This window comes from Canis aureus, chromosome 29 (assembly GCF_053574225.1).
Source record: "Canis aureus isolate CA01 chromosome 29, VMU_Caureus_v.1.0, whole genome shotgun sequence".
In the NCBI taxonomy this organism is placed as follows: Eukaryota; Metazoa; Chordata; class Mammalia; order Carnivora; family Canidae; genus Canis; species Canis aureus.
This window is the reverse complement of record NC_135639.1, coordinates 32,624,609-32,647,410: the sequence shown is the minus strand read 5'-3', so window position 1 is coordinate 32,647,410 and position 22,802 is coordinate 32,624,609. Positions and strand designations below refer to the sequence as shown.

Sequence of the window (22,802 nt, the reverse complement as noted above, 5' to 3'; positions counted from 1 at the left end):
AGCCAGATGTCCCAGTTTTGAGGGTCAATTTAATGAATTCCCTGAATTCCATTCTCTGGCTTTTATTTTAAAATCTTTCCTCTTGGGGGATCCCTGGGTGGCACAGCGGTTTAGCGCCGCCTGCAGCCTGGGGTGTGATCCTGGGGACCTGGGATTGAGTCCCGTGTCAGGCTTCCGGCATGGAGCCTGCTTTTCCCCTTTTCCCCCTCTGCCTGTGTCTTTGCCTCTCTTTCTCTCTCTCTGAATAAATAAATAAATAAATAAATAAATCTTTAAAAAAAAATAAAATCTTCCCTCCTTTGCTGTGCATACTTCATTCCATTATTTTACAATGACAGGCCAAAAAAATCAACAGAAGGTGCTATGTCTAGAGGTCACTGTGAGGTGGAGGAAATATTTTCTCAAACCTCCTAAATTACTGGAGATTGGCTCTTCTGTTATCTGAGCAAGTTTCACTCCACAGTGATGGAAAGGGAAGAATCCCTATCTTTTATTTTTTTTCTCTTGAAAACCTATGGCCCTTTTATCTGTAGACTCACTCTGCTTAGTGAAGCCTGTTATTTTGTGAACAGTGAGGTATACATACATTAGAGGAACTAATGTTTTGGGGGTTTGATTTTGTTTTCCTATAATTGTTGAGGCAACTGTGATATAAGCCATAGTGCATAACAATGGGCATCAAAAGATCTAAGTTCAAATCCCATTTTAGTCATTTATAAACTGTGCAACACTGGTTGAGTCTCCTGTTGTCTCCAGATTTCCCTTTCTCCATTTGTAAAATAAAAATAAAAATCCCTTTTCCCTCTGTTGAGGGATGAGGATGCCAGAGTTTGATATATATAAACTTACTTAGCTAATTACTTGATACATCTTTGGACATTCAAGAGTTACATTACCTAGCTTATGGTTTTGTTTTGTTTTTTAAGATTTATTTATTTATTTATTTAAGAGAGAGCAGGCGCAGAGGGTGGGGCAGAGGGAGAGGGAGAAACAGACTTCCTGCTGAGCAGGGAGCCTGATGCAAGGCTTGATCCCAGGACCCTGAGATCATGACCTGAGCGGAAGGCAGACAACCAACTGAGCCACCCAGGCACCCGTCTAGTTCATTCTTAATGTTAGTACAATACACTAAAATATTTCAAAAGGCTTTCATTTTCTAGGACAAAATATACTGGTGTTCAAGAAAACATCCAAGGATAAACTTTTTTTGTATATAAGGATTTCCCTCAAATCATGAATTCTCAAGTGGTCATTAATCTGAGAATCCAGAATGTTTTAAAATTCTTTTTTTTTTTTTTTAAAGACTTTATTTATTTATTCATGAGAGACACACAGAGAGAGAGAGAGGCAGAGACACAGGCAGAGGGAGAAGCAGGCTCCATGCAGGGAGCCCGACGTGGGACTCGATCCCGGGACTCGAGGATCACACCCTGGGCTGAAGGTAGTGCTAAACCACTGAGCCACCCGGGCTGCCCTGTTTTGCAGTTCTTGTGATCAAATAATTTACCGGCTTTCAATTGGAACCACCTAAAGTGTTAAAAAAAAAAAAAAAAAAAAAAAAAAACCAAACAAACAAAACCCAAAACATTACCAGTACCTGGACTCCATCCCAGACCTGTTAGATCAGAACCTCGGGCATAGTATTAGATAGAAGCAAAAGAAAAGAACACCATAACAAAAAAACAAAACAAAACAAAAGAACACCATAGTTTTATCTTTATCAGTGGGCCAAAGTCCCTTCAAAAGAGAGATTAAAGTAAATCCAGCTGATGGATTATGAGTCACATGTTGCAGGGAGTGTTACAAAAGCTTTAGACTTCAAGCTCACAGTTGTCCAAGAAAGCTTCCATGGATTCAGTTGTGGTTCTGGTGCTTTGTCTCTCCTGTTGCCTTCTCCTTTCACTCTGGAAACAGAGCTCGAGGAAGGGGAAGCTCCCACCTGGCCCCACACCTCTCCCTTTTATTGGAAATATCCTACAGTTAGATAAGGACATCAACAAATCCTTAAGCAATGTAAGTATGTTTTATGCTCCTTCAGCAGTTTGCAAACGGTATGTATGTTAACCTCTACTTTTAAATAAAATGTGTCTATTAAAATTAATATATTAAAAATATTAGGATCCCTGGGTGGCGCAGCGGTTTGGCGCCTGCCTTTGGCCCAGGGCGCGATCCTGGAGACCCGGGATCGAATCCCACGTCGGGCTCCCTGCATGGAGCCTGCTTCTCCCTCTGCCTATGTCTCTGCCTCTCTCTCTCTCTGTGTGACTATCATAAATAAATAAAAATTAAAAATATATATATTAAAAATATTGAGATATATCTGTAAAGCAAATACTCCTTGAGAAGCATAGTCAAGAATAGCAGAAAAAGGAGCATCTGGCTGGTTCAGTAAGTAGAACATGCAACTCTTGATTTCAGGGTCATTATTTCAAGCATTACATCAGGCCTAAAGCTTACTTTAAAAAAAAATTACTGGAATAGGGGTGCCTGGCTGGCTAAGCTCTATGGACTTAGAGCTTGCAACTCTTTTTTTTTTATTTTTATTTATTTATGATAGTCACAGAGAGAGAGAGAGAGAGGCAGAGACATAGGCAGAGGGAGAAGCAGGCTCCATGCACCAGGAGCCCGACGTGGGATTCGATCCCAGGTCTCCAGGATCGCGCCCTGGGCCAAAGGCAGGTGCTAAACCGCTGCGCCACCCAGGGATCCTGAGCTTGCAACTTTTGATCTCATGTTCATGAATTTGAGCCACACATTGGGCATTGAGATTCCTTAAAAACAAACAAACAAACAAAAAGGAATAGTGGAATAACATAATGTGTTCTATGAATAGAGAAATATTTAGGCTGTTCTGGGTAGCTTAGGTGATTGAGCATCTGACTCTTGGTTTCTGCTCAGGTCATGATCTCGGGGATCAAGCTGTCATTGGGCACCGAACTCAGCACAGCTCAAGATTCTCTCCTTTGCCCTATGCCCCTCTGCCACTCCCACTCATGCTCTTTCTCTGTCTAAAAGAGAAAAGCCAGGAATTCTGCCTTTTTTTGTTTGTTTCACAACCTTTTGCTATGATTTCTGCCTGAAGATCAATGGTAAGAGAGGTGTTTTGTGATTAGAGATTTCATTCAAGAAGTCATCTACTAGTCTGTGTGTTTAGTTCAATAGCCATGAAATTGAAGTCTGGAGAAGCAATTGTGCCTGATATCAAGGAGAGAACTCTAGGTTCAGAACTAGCATGAATGAATGAAAAACAGGAAATCATCAGGGTCAGCATCCTCCAATTCTGTACAAAGCTGCTGTCCATATCCTGTGAACGGTGCAGAATAGAAGAAATTGTTCTTCCATGAGATACTGTGTGCCTTTTCATGTTAGTAATACCAGCAGGTCTCAAGCTGGAGTGGGCATTAGCACTATCTGGGGTGATTTAAAACAAACAAACAAACAAACAAACAAACAAACAAACAAACATTTCTAATATCTATCATAAGGCTCCTGAATCAGAATCTCCGGGGGCTAGGGGTTCCTGGCTCAATAGAGCTTGTTACTCTTGATGTTGGAGTTACGAGTTCAAGCTCCATGTTGGGTGTGAACATTACTTAAAAATAAAATCCTTTAAAAAATAAAATAGAATAAAAAAATAATCTCCAGGGGACGAGCTTTACGGGTGATCCTGAAACAGTTCGGTACTGGTCCCAAAGCTAGGCACTGGGGACTCGTAAGTTGCTCAGACATCAGAGGTTGGCCAACCTAAGTAGGGTTGAAATTTGAGTGTTCTGTTATTAGACACTGGAAATATACAGGAAATTCTTTGAGCTTCAACCTCTTTATCTGTATAACAGGGTAAATAAGCCTAGCTCAAGGTGTTGATGTGATGATTAGTTGTAATAATCTGAGTACCAATTGCGCAGGCCATTGCCTGTCACATCAGAGGCCCTCTATATGTGTCAGCTGTAACAATCTTATTCATATATAAGATCCAGAAATATTGAAGCCACGTGCAGAATAAAAACATCGACAATATGATGATATCAGGCTGGCTTAATCATGCACACATACAAAAATCATGCACAAAATATAAATTGTGACTTCTTTTGCTAATATATATTTTTCCTTTGAATTTCTCAGCTCTCAAAAGCCTATGGCCCTGTATTCACTCTGTATTTTGGCATGAAACCCACTGTTGTACTGCATGGGTATGACGCAGTGAAGGAAACCCTGATTGATCTGGGAGAAGAGTTTTCTGCAAGAGGATGTTTCCCAATAGCCGAAAAAGTTAGTGAAGGACACGGTAGGTGTGCATGTACACATGTGTTCAGCACCGGTTATAGGGTTGGGAAGGATGGAAAACAGGAATTTGAAGAACTCAGCAGAACTTGGCCCATCATGAGTCGCCCAAGTATCCGCTTCCTCCTCCTTGCCTATGGCCTTCCCTCCAGCTTCTGTTCCCCCTTTGGTAGGAGTCATTTTCACCAGTGGAAACAGATGGAAGGAGATGCGACGCTTTGCCCTCACGACCCTGCGAAATTTGGGGATGGGGAAGAGTGACCTTGAGAGCCGAGTTCAAGAGGAAGCCTGCTACCTTGTAGAAGAGTTGAGAAAAACCAATGGTGAGTGATTCTATAGCTCTGGCCTTGGCTGATTGTTCTCTTGTCTCCTGATGTCCTTGGAAACATTTCAGCCTCGTATGGCGAAACGGGTGTAGCAGAGAGCCACAGGAGCTTCTATGTATCTAGGCTTGCTGTGTGGGTCCTTTCATGACTTGTGCATACAGTGTGGGTATAAAAGTTCATTTAATCCTTTTCTGTCCCAAGTGTGTTTATTTCCAAATCATTACATCATAAATGTAAAACATTAGGGGACTCATTTAAAAAAAAATTTTTTTTAAGATTTTATTTATTCATTCATGAGAGACACAGAGAATGAGAGAGGCAGAGACACAGGCAGAAGGAGAAGCAGGCTCCATGAGGGGAGCCCGATATGGGACTCGATCCTGGGGCCCGAGGATCACCCTCTGAGCCAAAGGCAGACGCTCAACCGCTGAGCCACCCAGGCATCCCATGGACTCATTTTTTTTTTTACAGAGTTAGAACAGCATTTTTTCCTATACTGTAAATGTGGGTTACCTATTTCAGAACATGTCACCAGGGTATATTTGTCAAGTGGACACAGTGGAAGCTACCTCATCACACCCTTATGGTGCTCATGAAACCAGTGACATGTGCTTTTACTTAATTGGTCTATATGTGTTTAGTCAACTTCATTGATCTTCTGAGGGTTTTTTCTAAGGTCTATGTCTACATTTCTGGCTAGTAATGATACTTTTTATGGTTGTAATTGCTTAGGCATCTTTACTGCTGCCCTCATTAATTTTGATGTCCCTGTCAACAACTATTTTGTTTATTTACTTATTTTTAAAAGATTTTATTTATTTATTTGACAGAGCCAGAGAGCACAAGCAGGGGGAATGGTCGAGGGAGAGGGAGAAGCAGGCTCCCTGCTGAGCAGGGAGCCTGATTCAGGGCTCAATTTCAGGACACCAGGGTCATGACCTGAGCCCAAGGCAGATGCTTAATGGACTGAGCCACCCAGGTAACCCAACAACTATTTTTTTTTAAGTTTTTATTTAAAATTCCAGTTATTTAACATACAGGTTTTTTTTTTTTATTAGTTTCAGGTGTACAATGTAATGATTCAACACTTCCATATGTCACCTGGTGCTCATCACAAGTGCCCTCATAATCCCTATCACTTGCTTAACTCATCCCCCCACCCACCTCCCTTCTAACCATTAGTTTGCTTTCTACAGTTAAAAATCTGTGATCTATGAAGTGCTTGTCACAATGAATCTGTCAGTCTGGATTCCAAATTACTCTGTTTTTAAATTCTTTCTCTCAAATGAAGTGAAAGATTAAAAACCAGATTTTTTTTTAAAACCAGATTTTAGCTGTGAATTTCACAGGCATGCACACACACACACACACACACACAGAAATCTCAAGATCTTCCCAAATTATCCCTAAGGTTTTAAAATAAATTTTTCTGAAAGCTTAGTGTCCTTGCGTGTTTCAGCTAACAAGGGGTCTGGAATAACAGCTAACTAAAATTCCCTCTCCTTCCTCATTTTTTATTCTGGTCACCTTTAATTACATTGATGATATGAAGTTGAAGGCTTTTACAGATAAAGTTTATTGATCATTTGATTATAGAAATTTCATTGAAAGGGCACCTGGGTGGCTCAGTGATAGAGCATCTATCTGCCTTTGGCTCAGGTTGTGATCCCAGGGTCCTGGGATCAAGTCCCACATTGGGCTCCCCGCAGGGAGTCTGCTTCTCCTTCTGCCTATGTCTCTGTACTATTAAGTTTTATATAGTTGTTTGCCTGCTTATTTATGTTCTCTGAGTCTCTCATGAAAGTGTTTATGTGCCTCCTGTGGTAGAATCCTGTTTCTTGGGACGCCTGGGTGGCTTAGTGGTTGAGCGTCTGCCTTTGGCTCGAGTCATGATCCCGGAGACCCTGCATGGAGCCTGCTTCTCCCTCTGCCTATGTCTCTGCCTCCTCGGGTCTCTCATGAATAAATAAATAAAATATTTTTTTAAAAGAAATTTCACTTAAATACTTCTCACTAAAAACAAAACCTTTCCTCTGCTTTCTCTGTAAAATGGCAGAGTTGACCTAAATGATAGTCCAGTTAAAAATTTAGAACTATGGTCTTCTAATGTTTATATATAGAAATACTCCAGAATTCCACAAGAGGGCAGGCTGTCCAAATAAGTCTGGGGCCTGACTGGTGATGATGGACATTATTTCCTAGAGAAGAAAATTATTATTATTTTCTATATTGCAGTAAAGAAATACAAGGACCCTGTTTATTGCCTTTTATTTATTTTTATTTTTTTATCTTTTAAATAAATTCCATGCTGAACGTGAGGCTTGATCTTATGACCATGAAATTAAGAATCAGATGTTCTATCTACTGAGCCAGAGGCAACCAAGGACTCTATTTACCAATTTGTTCTTTTCTTTTTGCCTTGGTAGTGATTTAAGTTTGACATGGAGATTTCTTGTTTTACTTCTATTTTAGGCAAACAAATCTGTACTATAATTTATATTCATTTGTGTTAGTTTTTCTTCTCATGCAACATGGATAGCTTTTGCTTTTTTAAGTTTATTTTGTTCATCAAAATACCTGAATTTTTCCATGATCTTTCTTTCTTTGATCTTTTCCTCTGCTGGTTTTACACATGGTTCACGTCAACTATTCATTATATATAAAAGGTTTCCAGGTCACTAGCTATTTTCTTCCTACTTGAGTCTACAAGCTTAACAGGCAGGTGTGATTCTGCATGGATAACTTGAATTATTAGTTGCTTTTTTTTAAAGGTTTTATTTATTTATTCATGAGAGAACCAGAGAGAGAGGTAGAGACACAGGCAGAAGGAGAAGCAGGCTCCCTGCGTGGAGCCGGATGTGGTATTTGATCTCTACCCCCGGGATCACACCCTGAGCTGAAGGCAGATGCTCAACCACTGAGCCACCCAGGCATCCCCGGTGTTTTGTTTTTTTTTTTAAATTTCTTTTTATTATTATTTTTAAGTAATCTCCACACCCAAATTAGGACTTGAACACTTGACTCCAAGATCAAGAGTCACGTGCTCACTTCACCTACTGAGCCAGCCAGGTGCCCCCATTAGCTGTTTTCATTTTTTTTTTTTTTTAAAGATTTTATTTATTTATTCATGATAGTTACACAGAGAGAGACAGAGAGGCAGAGACACAGGCAGAGGGAGAAGCAGGCTCCACGCAGGGAGCCCAACGTGGGATTCGATCCCGGGTCTCCAGGATTGTGCCCCGGGCCAAAGGCAGGCGCCAAACCGCTGCGCCACTCAGGAATCCCCATTTAGCTGTTTTCAAAAGTGGTTTCTGGGCAGCTGGGTGGTTCAGTGGTTGAGCATTTGCTTTTGGCTCAGGTCGTGATCCCAGGGTCCTAGGATTGGGTCCTGCATTGGGCTCCCTGCATGGAGCCTGCTTCTCCCTTTGCCTCTGCCTCTTTCTGTGTCTCTCATGAATGAATAAATAAAATCTTTAAAAAAATAATAATTGAAAGTGGGTTCTTTATTTTTTTTATTTTTTAAAAAAGATTTCATTTATTTATTCATTCATGAGAGACACACACAGAGAGAGAGACAGAGACACAAGCAGAGGGAGAAACAGGCTCCATGCAGGGAGTCTGACGTGGGACTTGATCCCGGGACTCCAGGATCACGCCCTGGGCCAAAGGCAGGCGCTAAACCACTGAGCCACACAGAGATCCTAAAAGTGACTTCCTTAAAGTTTTTCTTTTGCTTTTCAAAATAATAGTTACCTTGGGTCCGAATCAAGTAAACAAAGATAGTGATCTAATTGGAGTATTTGGAGAACTATTATTAAACAAACTAGGATAGAATGGACATTGCACTTAAGAGAAAAGTGATGTGTTGATTTTAAGCATGCTGAAATTTTTGCTGATAAAGGGGATTGCTAGGTAGATATTGCTTTAGAGATTCTAAAAATTGTCATTACCTATTATCAACAATAAAGACTTTTATATGCGTGTTTTAATGGTATTTTATAAATTTTTCCTATTCTTTAGCCTTACCATGTGATCCCACTTTTGTCTTGGGCTGTGCTTCCTGCAATGTGATCTGCTCCATTATTTTCCAGAATCGTTTTGACTATACAGATCAGACTTTAATTGGTTTCTTGGAAAAACTTAATGAAAACTTCAGGATTTTGAGCTCCCCATGGATCCAGGTGAGGTCAAGATCCTCTCTTTTCTCTGACAAGTCCAAAATTGTGTATGGATCATTCTGTGAAGTGAATGAAAACTGGGCATTTGGATATTATAATGTGGTAACTGTGGAAATGAAATTCTTCATCCTCCCTGAGATTTGTTTTTTTTTAATTTGTTTTGCTTGCTATGGGTTTATTTTGCTTTTTGCTTTCTATAGGCTATAGATGTTTACTTAGTGACTTTTCTGAACCGGTTTGCTAAGTCTCTTCTTTGTCATATATGGTCTCTGAAATCTTTGATTCTTTAACTTGTGTTCAGGTAGTGTTTTGATGGAGTTTTCCTTGAATGGGACAAGTGGAAAAGAAGGGAGGAGGAGGGGGTGTGGGGAGAAAGAGAGGAGAAGGGAGAGGGAGGGAGGAAGAAAGGGAGGGAGGGAGGATGGAGGGAAGGACAGACTAAAGAACTCTTCCAAATTGGTTCTGTGCTGGGGCACTCCCTTCAGTGCTTTTATCAGACTGTTTTCAATTCTTTCTCAATCCTGTTGCTTACACACTGAGCCAATATCAGCCAGAGGTGAAAGCTTAAGGTCTTTTGAGGTCTTTTCTTAGCCTATGTCCTGTTTTCTGAATTTTAAAATGTCTAAATTCCTCAGTATACATGGGTACTTTTGAATGCCCTGATTTCTAGAAGATATTCTCTCCCAAGCTTTTCTTCCCAGCATCTGGTGCTCTATTTTAAATAATCTTTGCCTCAGGAGGCTGTGGATTATTCATTTGCCTTACAGAAGTTTTGAGACATGCCTGTTGCTTTCCCACCCTGAGTTCTAGGTTAGATGAAACAAAGACAAGAGTCTGTGTCAGTCCTTCAGATTGCCCCAGAGAAATTGCAACAGAGTAAAAACACAATATTTTGTAAAAATCTGCTCTAGTCTCTTGAACTAGAAACCAGAGTCCCACACAAGGAGCTGCCCTTGTTAAAACCACTGCTAAACTGAGGAAGGAGGTAGGACAGGAGCAAATTAAATATTCCACAAGCTTCCCCACCATTTTCAAGTTGTCTTTTTCTTGATTCAGCATTCACATGATGGCTATAAGCCTTTGTTTTCTAGAGTTCTGACAAGTTGATTCTTATGGTTTTTGCTAAAACTTTTAAAAAATATTTTATTTATTTATTATGAGAGACACAGAGAGAGAGAGAGAGAGAGAGAGAGAGAGAGAGAGAGAGAGGTAGAGACACAGGCAGAGGGAGAAGCAGGCTCCATGCAGGGAACCTGACGTGGGACTCGATCCAGGGTCTCCAGGATCACACCCTGGGCCATAAGGCAGACGCTTAACCACTGAACTGCCCAGGTATTCTGGTTTTTGCTAAAACTTTTCGGCCTTTTTTTTTCTTTTTAAGAGGTTTTTTTTGTTGTTGTTGTTTTTGTTTTTGTTTTTGTTTTTTGTTTTTGTTTTGAGAGTCCTGCCTTTGAAGGTGTGTACTCTGACATTTTCACTGGTCATACTCAGTGGAGTGAATTTTTGAATACCATACTCCTCTCCTGCCCAGGGCAAGTGTCATGGAGTGTACATCTGGGAAGGATAGTTGAAACCTTTATTTCACAGACAAGAAGACAAATGTCCAAATGTGGAGCTGGTGGAATTCAAGCCCATTGACTCCCTGGCCAGTGGTCTTTCCAAGGCCCAGTTTTGGTAACTGTCAGAAACATGCCCACAGCAGTTAATGGGCATTCAGGTCCTTGCTGAAAGGTTCCTTTTGCCCACAAGGTTTGTCCTCCACTCACACTTAGTGACCTCTTCATCATATTCCTTCACAGAAATATGTTAATTTAGGAAGGAGGAGCATATCTCCTTCGAGCAGAGAAAACCTTTGGGACCATGGATGCCACCAGGGAACACTGATGAGGAGTAGCTTGTACTATGAATTAGGTTTTGCCCAAACTCCCTTAACTTCAGTCTTTTTTTTTTTTAAGATTTTATTTATTTATTCATGAGAGACAGAGAGAGAGGCAGAGACACAGGCAGAGGGGGAAGCAGGCTCCATGCAGGGAGCCTGATGTGGGACTCGATCCCAGGTCTCCAGGATCACATCCTGGGCCGAAGGCAGGGGCTAAACCGCTGAGCCACCCGGGCTGCCCAACTTCAGTCTTCATCTATAAAATATGAATCATAGTAATTCATGGCATTCTATATTTTAAGGTTGTAGGGAAGAATTAATATTAAAAAATGAGAGAATGGATGTAAAGATGCTTTAATACTATAGGGTTGATGTATGATGTATAGGAGAATATCATGTATCATCATCTGGTCAGAGTTTCCCCTCAGGTTCTCTATGAGCACAGAGGATTACTTTATACACACAATGCAAAATGCTCCCCCAGAAGACAGAGACCATTTTGTCTTCATCTCATTTTTTAACCAGGGCTTGGCACGTTTTATATATGCTTTCAAAACTTTTTAACTTTATTAATTTTTTTTTTATCTTTAAGGCCTACAATAGTTTCCCTGCTCTCCTTCATTATCTCCCAGGAAGCCATAACACAATATTTAAAAATTCTGCTTTCATAAAAAGTTACATTTTGGAGAAAATAAAAGAACACCAAGAATCCTTCGATGTTAACAATCCTCGGGATTTCATTGATTATTTCCTGATAAAAATGGAACAGGTAAAATGCAGATCAGTTATTTGTTTACTTGTGGTTTTTGGTTTACTGATTTGTTCTCTCCTTATTGAGGATATTTAAATTGTCAGGTAAGAAATGCTTGACAAGCACTTTAGGTACTTATGTATGCATAGATCTGGATTGAGCATCATAGAATGCGTTGTAAAGAGCTAATTCTAGAGAAGGAAGTTCCTTCATCTGAGGCCATCATTACTTTATCCAATCACTTTGTAGCTCTGCTCAGAAATGAAAAACCAGTGAGTAGCCTAACATGGCAAGATGTCAACGATAATGATGAAGATGATTGTCAAAGAATTGTCCCTGGATTTCAATTGGACTGCTCAAATCACATATTCTAGGTAGAATGAAGTGAAGAAACTGGTCAAGTGGTTTGAAGAAACTAGAAGAGTGAAGAGAATTAACTTCCACTCTCTGCTTTCTCTGCCATTAGGGCAATGATTTTTATCTTTCTAGCGATCAGCTGATTTGAGAATCTGATTAAAAGTATGGTCACCTTCCCAGAAGAATGTACCTATGTGCATGTTTTTGTATTTTGCACATATTTTGAGGGATTTCCGTAATGCTAGTAAGACTCTCCACTGATTCTAGGCTAAGGAAGTTTCTGACATCTCTCATACTTCAATTAGCAGTATTTCCTTAATATTATATTTAAAAACTGCATTGCTCCTCTGGACTTCATGATAGTATTTAGATTCTAGCTTATTATTCCTTTTGTTGTTGTTAATATCTTCACATAGTATAATTCACATACCATACCGTTCCCACATCTCAAGCACAATTCAGTAATTGTGTATTTTCAGATTTGTGCAACCACCACCACAATCAATTACCGGACATTTTCATCACCCTCAAAAGAAGCCCCATAAGATTGAGTACTCATTCCATTATTCTCAAAGCCTTCCAGCTTCAGGATTCACTATTCTACTTTCTGTCTCTATAGATTTACTATTCTGGATGTTTCACAGTAATGGATTTATACAGTATATAGTCTTTTGTTCTAGCTTCTTTCACTTCATTCCTTAGGCATAAAATTAGGCATAAAGTTGATAACCTATGTGTATGGAAGCACTGATTCTTCAAATTTACTTTAACAGATGGAAATGCTAATAATGTTTTATAACTGACCTATTCCTTTTCCTGGCCTTCAGTAATTTGGGGTTGGCAAGGTTAGACAAGTGTGTGATGTTGATGTTACCAATGGGTCTAGCAGTAGAGCCATTGAGGTTAAGCCTGCCTTAATGGAGTTGATGACATGTTAGGCATGCCACAGGTCTTGGGGATTGTAAGAATTTTATTAATGTTGGCCTAGAGGACTAGATAGGAAGAAATTTTTTTGTGTGTATTTTAGTGACTTTCTTAGTCAATATTTCAAATGGCCACATTGTTGTTGTCAATTTCATGTCACCCTTATCTTAAACCAACTTCAGTTGTCCTTGTGAGGTGCTTTTACTCCACTTAAAATTTATGAGATCTCTTTTTTTTTTAATTTTTATTTATTTATGATAGGCACACACAGAGAGAGAGAGAGGCAGAGACACAGGCAGAGGGAGAAGCAGGCTCCATGCACCGGGAGCCCGACGTGGGATTCGATCCCGGGTCTCTAGGATCGCGCCCTGGGTCAAAGGCAGGCGCCAAACCGCTGGGCCACCCAGGGACCCCAAACTTATGAGATCTCTTTGTAGTCAGTCTCTTATCCTCAGCATCTGCCTCACTCTCCTTCATCCACTATGGGTGGTTAATGCTCAAATTTTCTGTCTTCATGTCTGTAATATTCTATTTGTATCCCCATTAATTCCTGCACTTGTTTCCTAAACCAAATTGCCTCCTGCCTCACATCTGGAATACAATAGCAGCTGGCCCCCTTTTGTCTTTGTAAATCCATTCTCACAATAATCTGTTCTCGGATATGCTGCCATGTTAGCTTTTGCATATTTTCAACTATATAATGAGTTTTTAGGCAATATAGAGTCCATAGAAATTCTATAACAGAAGAGGAGAATTGCAAACTCTTGATCATGGTTTATGCCATTTTTCAAGATATGACTCTAATTTACTCATTTCTATCAGTTAAGATTGCATTTGCCTACCAACAAGAGAAAACCCAATTAACAATGTTTTAAAGAAATAGTGGGTTTATTTACCTCATGTAGAGAGGATATCATTTTGAGCAGTCCAGGACTTGTACAGTAGTCCTGAAGTATCATGGACTCAGGTGCTTTCTTCCATTTTTATTTAGCATTCTTTTTTTCTTTTCTTTCTTTTTTTTTTTTTTTAAGATTTTATTTACTTATTTGAGACAGAGACCGAGATAGTGAAGGAGATCGCAAGAGAAAGTGGGGAGGAAAGGGAGAAGCAGGCTTGCGGCTGAGCAGGGATCCCCATTCAGGCCTTGATCCCAGGACTCCGGGATCATGACCTGAGCCAAAAACAGATGCTTAACTGACTGAGCCACCCAGGTGCCCCTTTATTTAGCATTCTTAGTATGTAGGCTTCATGTTCATGTTTCCAGATGATATCTATACTGCCTCCACCTATATGTGTGTGTAGCTCTGCAGTAAGAAGAAGGAAGGAAAGAAAGTGACATCAATAGGCTATTGGTAAGAAATGGATTGCTTGGCCAATTTAGCTGCAAAAGAGGCTAGGAAATGAAATTTGTAGGAAAGCAAAGGATAAGGGAATAGGAAATAAAGATTGGGTCAACTAATCCAGACCATTTTCCATACCACACAGTTGTTATTTTAACACTGCAGTTTCTAAGTTTGCTTAACTTTATAACGATGTGTTACTTTGGATTAGTTGTAATCACATATCCTGGTGAACCAGTAAATACTTATGTCAAATAATTCCTAGGAAAAGCACAACCAGCCATTGGAATTTACTTTCGAAAACTTGAAAACTATTGCCACTGATTTGTTTGGAGCTGGGACAGAGACAACAAGCACAACCCTACGATATGGTCTCCTGCTCCTGCTGAAACATCCAGAAGTCACAGGTATGGCCAGCATGGTGGGCAGAGTGTGCTTTGAGGCATAAAACTGATGTTTATAATGATGTTGGAATACCTTCAAAGAGTTCATATTACCTGAATTGGCATGTAAACGTATGTATGCATTTGTCTCTTCGTTCATCAGTCTCATTTGTATTTTATCAGTGAAAGTCCAGGAAGAGATTGACCGTGTAATTGGCAGACACCAGAGCCCTCGCATGCAGGACAGGAGTCGCATGCCCTACACGAATGCGGTACTGCATGAGATCCAGAGATACATTGACCTTGTCCCAAACAGCCTGCCTCATGCAGTGACCTGTGACGTTAAATTTAGAAACTATGTCATCCCCAAGGTAAGATGTGTTTCTCCTACACCTGACTTCAGCGCTCATGAAGTTCCCATATGCACAGTATGGTTTCAAACCTCTACCAATATTTATGAGAAAAGTGTGTAAATCATACTTGTGGCAGCTTGATGGTTTTTGTGCTGTTTCCAGTTTGAGACTATAAATTTTTTTTTAATATTTTATTTATTTATTCATGAGAGACACACAGAGAGAGGCAGAGACATAGGCAGGGGGAGAAGCAGGCTCCCTAGGGAGCCTGATGCGGGACTTTATCCCAGAACCCCAGCATCACAACCTGAGCCAAAGGCAGACGCTCAACCACTAAGCCACCCAGGTGCCCCAGGCTATAAATTTTTACGACAGGTTTCAGTATCTGGTTGTGTAAATTTTCCAAATTTGTTCTATTTCTTTAATATTGTTTTAGCTACTCTTATCTGTTTACATTTCCAAATAAATTTTAGTATCAGTTTAATCAATTAATCAAAGCTCTTGGCAGTGATTTTTATCAGGGTGATAGTAAATTAATTTGGAAAGAATTGACATGTTGAATCTTTCAATTCATGGATATGGTATATTCTCCAATTTATTTGGGCTTTCTTTAATTTTTTTCAGTATTTTCCGTGCAGTGGCTTGTACATCTATTAGGTTTTTCCTAGATAAATGATATTTTTGATGTTATTATAAATAGTATAATTTTTTAAATGCCTATTCTACTTTTTTGGAAATATAATTGACTTTATTATTTTGAATGCCTTATCTCTAGCAACCTTTATTACTAGACTTAATTGTCTTTATTATTTAATTGGCTTTATTATTTTGAATGCCCTATATCAGCAACCTTTCCAGATACACTTATCGTTGTTAATAATTTGTGGATTTGTAATTTCCATGTACACAGTTCTGTGATGTGGTTTAATATTTGTTTTAGGGACCCCTGGGTGGCGCAGCGGTTTAGCGCCTGCCTTCAGCCCAAGGCGCGATCCTGGAGACCCGGGATCGAATCCCATGTCGGGCTCCCAGTGCATGGAGCCTGCTTCTCCCTCTGCCTGTGTCTCTGCCTCTCTCTCTCTCTGTGTGACTATCATAAATAAATAAAAATTAAAAAAATATTTGTTTTAATAACTACTATTTGAGTTTTAAATTTTATATAGTTACAATTAGATTTAAATTTTTTTTTAAGATTTTTATTTATTCATAGAGACACAGCTAGAGAGAGAGAGGCAGAGACACAGGCAGAGGGAGGAGCAGGCTCCATGCAGGGAGCCCAACGTGGGACTCGATCCAGGGTCTCCACGATCACGCCCTGAGCTGCAGGCGGCGCTAAACCGCTGCGCCACCAGGGCTGCCCTAGATTTAATTTAAAGATAAGTAACCATGGATCACTCACAGCCACTGTGTTGGACAGGATTGTTCTAAGTTTTTTTTTTTTTTTTTTTTTTCTGTAATACTTAAAATCTTATCTTAAAACCATCCTTTTTTTTTTTTTTTTTTAAACCATCCTTAATTCTGCAATACTAAAAACTCAAAAAATTAAAAATAAATATGTTTGCTGCAATTTCATCCAGGGACCAAAACCTAACTTGAACTGAAGTGAATCTATTTATATTCTTGTTGATGCCACTTTGTGTAAATATCATGTTTTGCTAAAGAAATATCAATGTGGGGGCACCTGGCTGGCTCAGTTAGTGAAGCATGTGACTCTTGATCTTGGGGTTGTAAATTCAAGCCCTATGTTGCATTTAGAGATAACTTAAAATAAAATCTTAAAAAAAAAAGGGAATATCAATGTGTTTGATTATATGGTACTACATTATTGGGAGTATTTTACTTTATTTAAAGATTGATTTATTTGAGGGAGAGAGAAAGCAAAAGAGCACAAGTGGAAGGAGAGGTGTAGAGGAAGAGAGTTCCAATTGCTCTAGACACCCTCCACCACTTGCCATTGTTGGTGTTTTTACATTTTAGATACTAAAAGTGCTTGCGTAGTGGTATCACATTTTGTTTTACTTCTATTTTCTGGATGGACAATGATGTTTTGCTTCTTTTCATATGCTGATTGACTATTCATATATATTTTTTGGTAGAATGCGAAGTAATATTCCTATAAGGTAAGGTCATTTACTTATTTAATTATTGCAATCCTTTATATATTTTATATGTAAGTCTTATATGTAGGTGTTGCTAACATTTACTCTCAACCTGTGAGTTGTTTTTTTTTTTTTTCTTTCTTCCTTATGTGTTCAAAGAATGTCTTTCAAAGAGCAGAAGTTTTGGATTTTGTTGGAGTCCAATTTATCAATTGTTTCTCTTTTGACTTGTGCTTTTGTGTCCTACCTTAAAAATTTGTTGCTGACATGTGTTCCCAAATACTTGCCCTTATGTTTTCTTCTACGAGTTTTATACTTTCAGTTTTTATATTTAGGTCTGTGACCCATTTACAGTTCATTTTTACTTATAGTGTAAAGTGGTAATTGTATTTTTTTGTTGTTTTTCTGGATATCCAGAACTTGTCCCAGAATCATTTATTGAAAATATACTTGCTTTTTAAATCTTACAGTAACACTTCTACGTATTACTTGTCTTAAGATATATAAAGCAATAATTTTGAAAACAAAATTATAGATTTTAAATATGAGAAACTTAGAAGATGGAATTTCCTTCTAATTTTTAGTTTAAAAAATTAAAAAAATATAAATAGCATTTAAACACACACAATGGCTCTGTAATGTCTTATGTATATATAAATAATATATATGAAAATGTGTATACATTTATATTTTAAGTGCATATCTACCTATGTCCATCAATCTTTCTCATTCCTAAATACTGCGGTATGTGCCTTCTAAGAACAAGGGCTTCCTTCAGAGTAATAACAGCATTCACAATTAAGGATTTATCATCTATACAATAATTTTATCTAATATATAGTCTATAATTATATTTTTTTCAATTATCCTAAAATATCGTTTATAGCTTTTTTTGAGGGGGCATCTAGTATCTTTTTTTTTTCCTAAAGATTTATTTATTTATTCATGAGAGACACAGAGAGTGAGAGGCAGAGACACAGGCAAAGGGAGAATCAGGCTCCCTGTGGGGAGCCTGATGCGGGACTTTATCCCAGGACCCCAGGATCACGACCTGAGCCAAAGGCAGACACTCAACCACTGAGCCACCCAGGTTCTCGTGGGGGCATCTTCTGTCTAATCAAAGAATAAGTATGTAATTTGATTATCTGTCCCTTTTGGCCCCTTTTGTGAAGATCAGTTCCTCTTCCTTTATTTGTTTCATTTCAGTACGCTTAACAGTTTTGAAGAGTCCAGGACAGTTGTCATGTAGAATATTCCTCAGTCTATTTTGGTGTGGTTTTGGTTTTGTTTTGAGATTAGATTCCAAAGCTGTGTTTTGGAGAAGAAAATTACATAGATGATGTATATGTCCCACTACATCACATTTTGGCTAGAGACATGTAATATCAATTTATACCATTATTGGTGATGCTAAGGCAATCACTTATTAAGGAGGTATCTGCCATAATTCTCTACTGCTGAGATTCTATTTTTCTTTTCTTTTTTTAAAAAGATTTTATTTATTTATTCATGAGAGACACAGAGGGAGAGAGAGAGAGAGAGAGGGAGAAGAAGAGACACAGGCAGAGGGAGAAGCAGGCTCCATGCAGGGAGCCCAACGTGACTCCATCGCAGGTCCCCAGGATCACACCCTGGGCTGAAGGCAGGCATTCAACCACTGAGCCACCCAGGCATCTCAGTAAATACATTTTAAAAATAGAATCTCGGCAGGCTCCCTGTATGGAGCTTGCTTCTCCCTCTGCCCATGTCTCCGCCTCTCTCTCTCTCTCTCTCTCTGTCTCATGAATAAATAAATAAAATCTTTAACAACAACAACAAAACAAAACAAAACCAACAAAAAAGACTCATATGCTGTATCACCTGAGCCAGCCAGGTTGCTCCACCAGAGTCATTTCGAATCAGATCAGACCTCAATTTTTTTTTTTAAGGATTTTATCTATTTATTTGTCAGAAAGAGAGCACAAGCAGGGAGAGTGGCAGGCAGAGAGATAGGGAGAAGCAGGCTCCCCACTGAGAAAGGGTCCCAGGACCACGACCTGAGCCGAGGATAGACACCCAACCAACTGAGCCACCCAGGTGCCCAAGACCTCTATTTTCAAAAGTCCTATGAACAGATTACTAATACTCCCGACTTTTCAAGAGCCAACAGAGGCTTCAGTTTTATTTATTTATTTATTTATTTATTTATTTATTTAATTATTATTTTTTTTAATCTTTTTTATTTATTTATTTTTATTTTTTAACATTGTATTTATTTATTTGAGAGAGAGAGAGCATGAGCAAGGGGAAGAGAAGAGGAAGAGGCAGAGGGAGAGAGAGAATCCCAAGCCAAATTTGTGCTGAGCTTGGAGCCCAACTTGGAGCTTGATCTTATGACCTTGAGATCCCAATCTCAGCTGAAACCAAGAGTTGGACACTCAACCAATTAAGCCACCCAGGCACCCCTAGACACTTCCATTTTAAACCGTAATCCACATGAGGTCCATGAAAACTGAGGCGATGAAATAGAGCAGTGAGTGGACAGACACAAGTGTCCAAACATTGTGATCAGTGGAGGTGATTCAGAGGTCTGGTACCCAAGAAACCAAGTGCTCAGTATTTCAGACCCTACTGGAGGCCATTTTAGCATCCTGACTAGCATGGCCTTAATATCATCCCAGTTTATTACTTGGTCTGTCTAGCTGAAAATGCCATTGCTCTTCTTTGGACCTGGGATTCCTCACATATAGATCAAAATATGGAACTAAGGGATCCCTGGGTGGCGCAGCGGTTTGGCGCCTGCCTTTGGCCCAGGGCGCGATCCTGGAGACCCGGGATCGAATCCCACATCGGGCTCCCGGTGCATGGAGCCTGCTTCTCCCTCTGCCTCTCTCTCTCTCACTCTCTCTGTGACTATCATAAATAAATAAAAATTTAAAGAAAAAAAAACCACCTCTTTAAAAAAAAAAAAAATATGGAACTAAGTGATTTGCCACATTTCTTCCAGTTCCACACCTTCTTTATAACCCAGCTTATCTTCGTCTGTTCATTCCAGGGCACAACTATATTAATATCACTGTCTTCTGTGCTATCTGATGAAAAAGAATTCCCCAGACCAGAGATATTTGACCCTGCCCACTTCCTGGATGATAGCGGCAACTTCAAGAAGAGTGACTACTTCATGGCTTTCTCAGCAGGTAATAAGAATTAATTTCCTTAGGTGCTGAAGGGGAGAAAATATTTTGGGGGAATCAGTTGAAACTTACATGGTACCTGCTCAAGGCTGGATAGAATTGTTCTTTGTCCACGATCAGAAGCATCAGTCCCAATGCCAATGCACTTTCCCCTACTCACCATACATCCTCATTATTGGAACTTTGGCTCGGTGACCCCGTTCTTCCAAAGTGAGAAAGCTAGAGAATTAAGTTCATTGAATTCTGCCTCTAGATATATCACTGAACCACCAAGAGCTCCTCTTAGCAGATGAAACTCATTTAGACTTTACTCTCTGGCCATATATAACTCCTCAACTTTGAATTAAGTATCTTCTATGTGGGATGTCTGTGTCTGACTTCAGCTCAGGTCACGATCTCAGGGTCCTGGGATTAAGTCTTGCCTTGGGCTCCCCACTCAGTAGGGAATCTGCTTGTCCCTCTGCCCTTCCCCACCACTCATACTCTCTCTCTCTCTCTCTCTCTCTCTCTCAAATAAATAGATAAATAAACAAAATCTTTTAAAAAAGATATCTTCTATGCGATATCCCTTACTGCCCAGTTATGTAATATATATAAGTATCCATAAGCACAGAACAGACACCAAAGAGGCTCACACTCTAGTGAGGAAGGCAAATTAGTAAATCTATTAAGACTAGTGTTGTGGGAGAGAAAAACACAGGCTGCTCAGGAGACCAGAAGAGGGGGACGCCTGGGTGGCTCAGTGGTTGAGCATCTGCCTTCACGCCCAGGGTGTGATCCTGGAGTCCCAGGATCGAGTCCCACATCAGGCTCCCTGCAGGGAGCCTGCTTCTCTCTCTGCCTATGTCTCTGCCTCTCTCTGTGTGTCTCTCATGAATAATAAATAAAATATTTTAAAAAAAGGAGACCAGAAGAGGAAGCTGCCTGCTTCCTGCTCATTCATACTCTACAGTGAGGCATAAAGTGGAATAAACAGCATTCTAACAGCAGAAAAGGAATTTGAGGGCAGCCTGGGTGGCTCAGCGGTTTAGCGCCGACTTTGGCCCAGGGCGTGATCCTGGAGTCCCGGGATCGAGTCCCAGGTCAGGCTCCCTGCATGGAGCCTGGTTCTCCCTTTGCTTCTCTCTCTCTCTCTCTCTCTCTCTCTCTCTCTCTCTCGAATAAATAAATAAATAAATAAATAAAATCTTAAAAAAAAAAAAAAAAAGGAGGGCAGCCTAGGTGGCTCAGCGGTTTAGCGCCACCTTCAGCCCAGGGTGTGATCCTGGAGACCTGAGATCGAGTCCCACGTCGGGCTCCCTGTGTGGAGCCTGCTTCTCCCTCTGCCTGTGTCTCTGCCTCTCTCTCTCTCTCTCTGTGTGTCTCTCATGAATAAATAAATACAATATTTCTTAAAAAATGAAATCACATGAAGGGAAAAAATCTTTGTCTAAATTTTATGCCCAAGGTAGAAAGGGAAACACAGATATATGAGTTCCCTTCTCTTAGTCCTCCCTCCAATGCACTTGGACAGGTGGATTATTTCTACAAGAATTTGTGGAAACTGGAAATGTGAAAAGAGCAATTATAATATGGGAATACATAATGAAGTGCTTGATATAGGCCTGATACTCAAGAGATATTTGTTGAATAAAGAGTTCCCGTGAAGATACTCAGTGAATAGCAACCATTTCTCTCCTTCTATCCATCTGTCCCTCTAACCTTCCTTACGGCTATCCATCAGTATAGTCATCCATCAGATAATTTTTGTGACATACTTTTTGGGGCAGTTCAAAACATAGCATTCAAGAAACAAATCCCTTGTGTTTGTTATTTTCAGGAAAACGAATTTGTGTGGGAGAAGGACTGGCCCGCATGGAGCTGTTTTTATTCCTGACCACCATTTTACAAAAATTTACCCTGAAACCTCTGGTCGATCCAAAGGACATTGATACCACCCCACTTACCAGTGGGTTTGGCCATGTCCCACCCACCTACCAGCTCTGCTTCATTCCCGTGTGAGGAAAGGCAGACCACCTGCCTGCTGTTGTGCTATTGTCTGTAGATCCTCTTCCTCTGGGGTATCATTCATCTCCCTCTCACTACTGGGGATGCTTTCCCCGACCTTATCTCATATTTCCCCATTCCTTCCATTCCCAGTGAACATCCAACCTCCATTAAAGGAAAGTCTCCAGAATTTCTTTGCACAAATGCTGTACTGTTTTTTATACTCTGTTACACGTGTATTTGCCACCACATATGCTAATACTTATCTAATATAGAGCTGTTATTATGTTATCCCTGTGAAATGAAACAAAATGATTAGTATAAGCAAACACAGAGCCATTTGTCCTCTGCATGTTCTAAATGGAAACCATTATCATTTGCTGTGCCAGTTCTTAGACTTTCCTTCTTTTGTGCACAATACTGGTAAGAAATGGAAGAAAATAGAGTCCAAAGAGGCCACTCTGTCCTCATGATGATAAGCACAGAGAGGGGCAAAGGGGGAAGGGGGAAAGGGCAGGAAAGCCCTTTTGGCTTTGTGTCATCTACAGTTCCTTAAGCTTGGATTTGAAAGTGAGAAAAGTTGTGTCCAGGAGCCAGGTAATAGTGAGAAGATCAGTGATAGGGAGGAAAAAATAATCAGTGTAGAATTCATTTCTCTGCTTTGGGCCAGTGTGACCACCAAAGATTTGACATTTTCTTAGTTTGTGTTTCAAACTTAGATTTAAGTATTAACATATGCTTTCATATTGCTAATCAAATCTTCTAAGTGTCA

The 22,802-nt window shown here is 39.8% G+C and overlaps 1 protein-coding gene across 1 annotated transcript; it reads left to right on the top strand.

The window, feature by feature from the left end:
* Positions 1–1,788: 1,788 nt before the first annotated feature.
* On the top strand, positions 1,789–22,234 carry LOC144300824 (cytochrome P450 2C41). The gene is made up of 9 exons (XM_077877035.1): positions 1,789–2,013; positions 4,123–4,285; positions 4,455–4,604; positions 8,628–8,788; positions 11,257–11,433; positions 14,302–14,443; positions 14,603–14,790; positions 19,906–20,047; positions 21,864–22,234. The coding sequence occupies exons 1-9, from the start codon at positions 1,849–1,851 to the stop codon at positions 22,043–22,045; spliced, it is 1,470 nt and encodes a 489-aa protein (XP_077733161.1). The 5' UTR covers positions 1,789–1,848; the 3' UTR covers positions 22,046–22,234.
* The last annotated feature ends 568 nt before the right edge of the window (positions 22,235–22,802 follow it).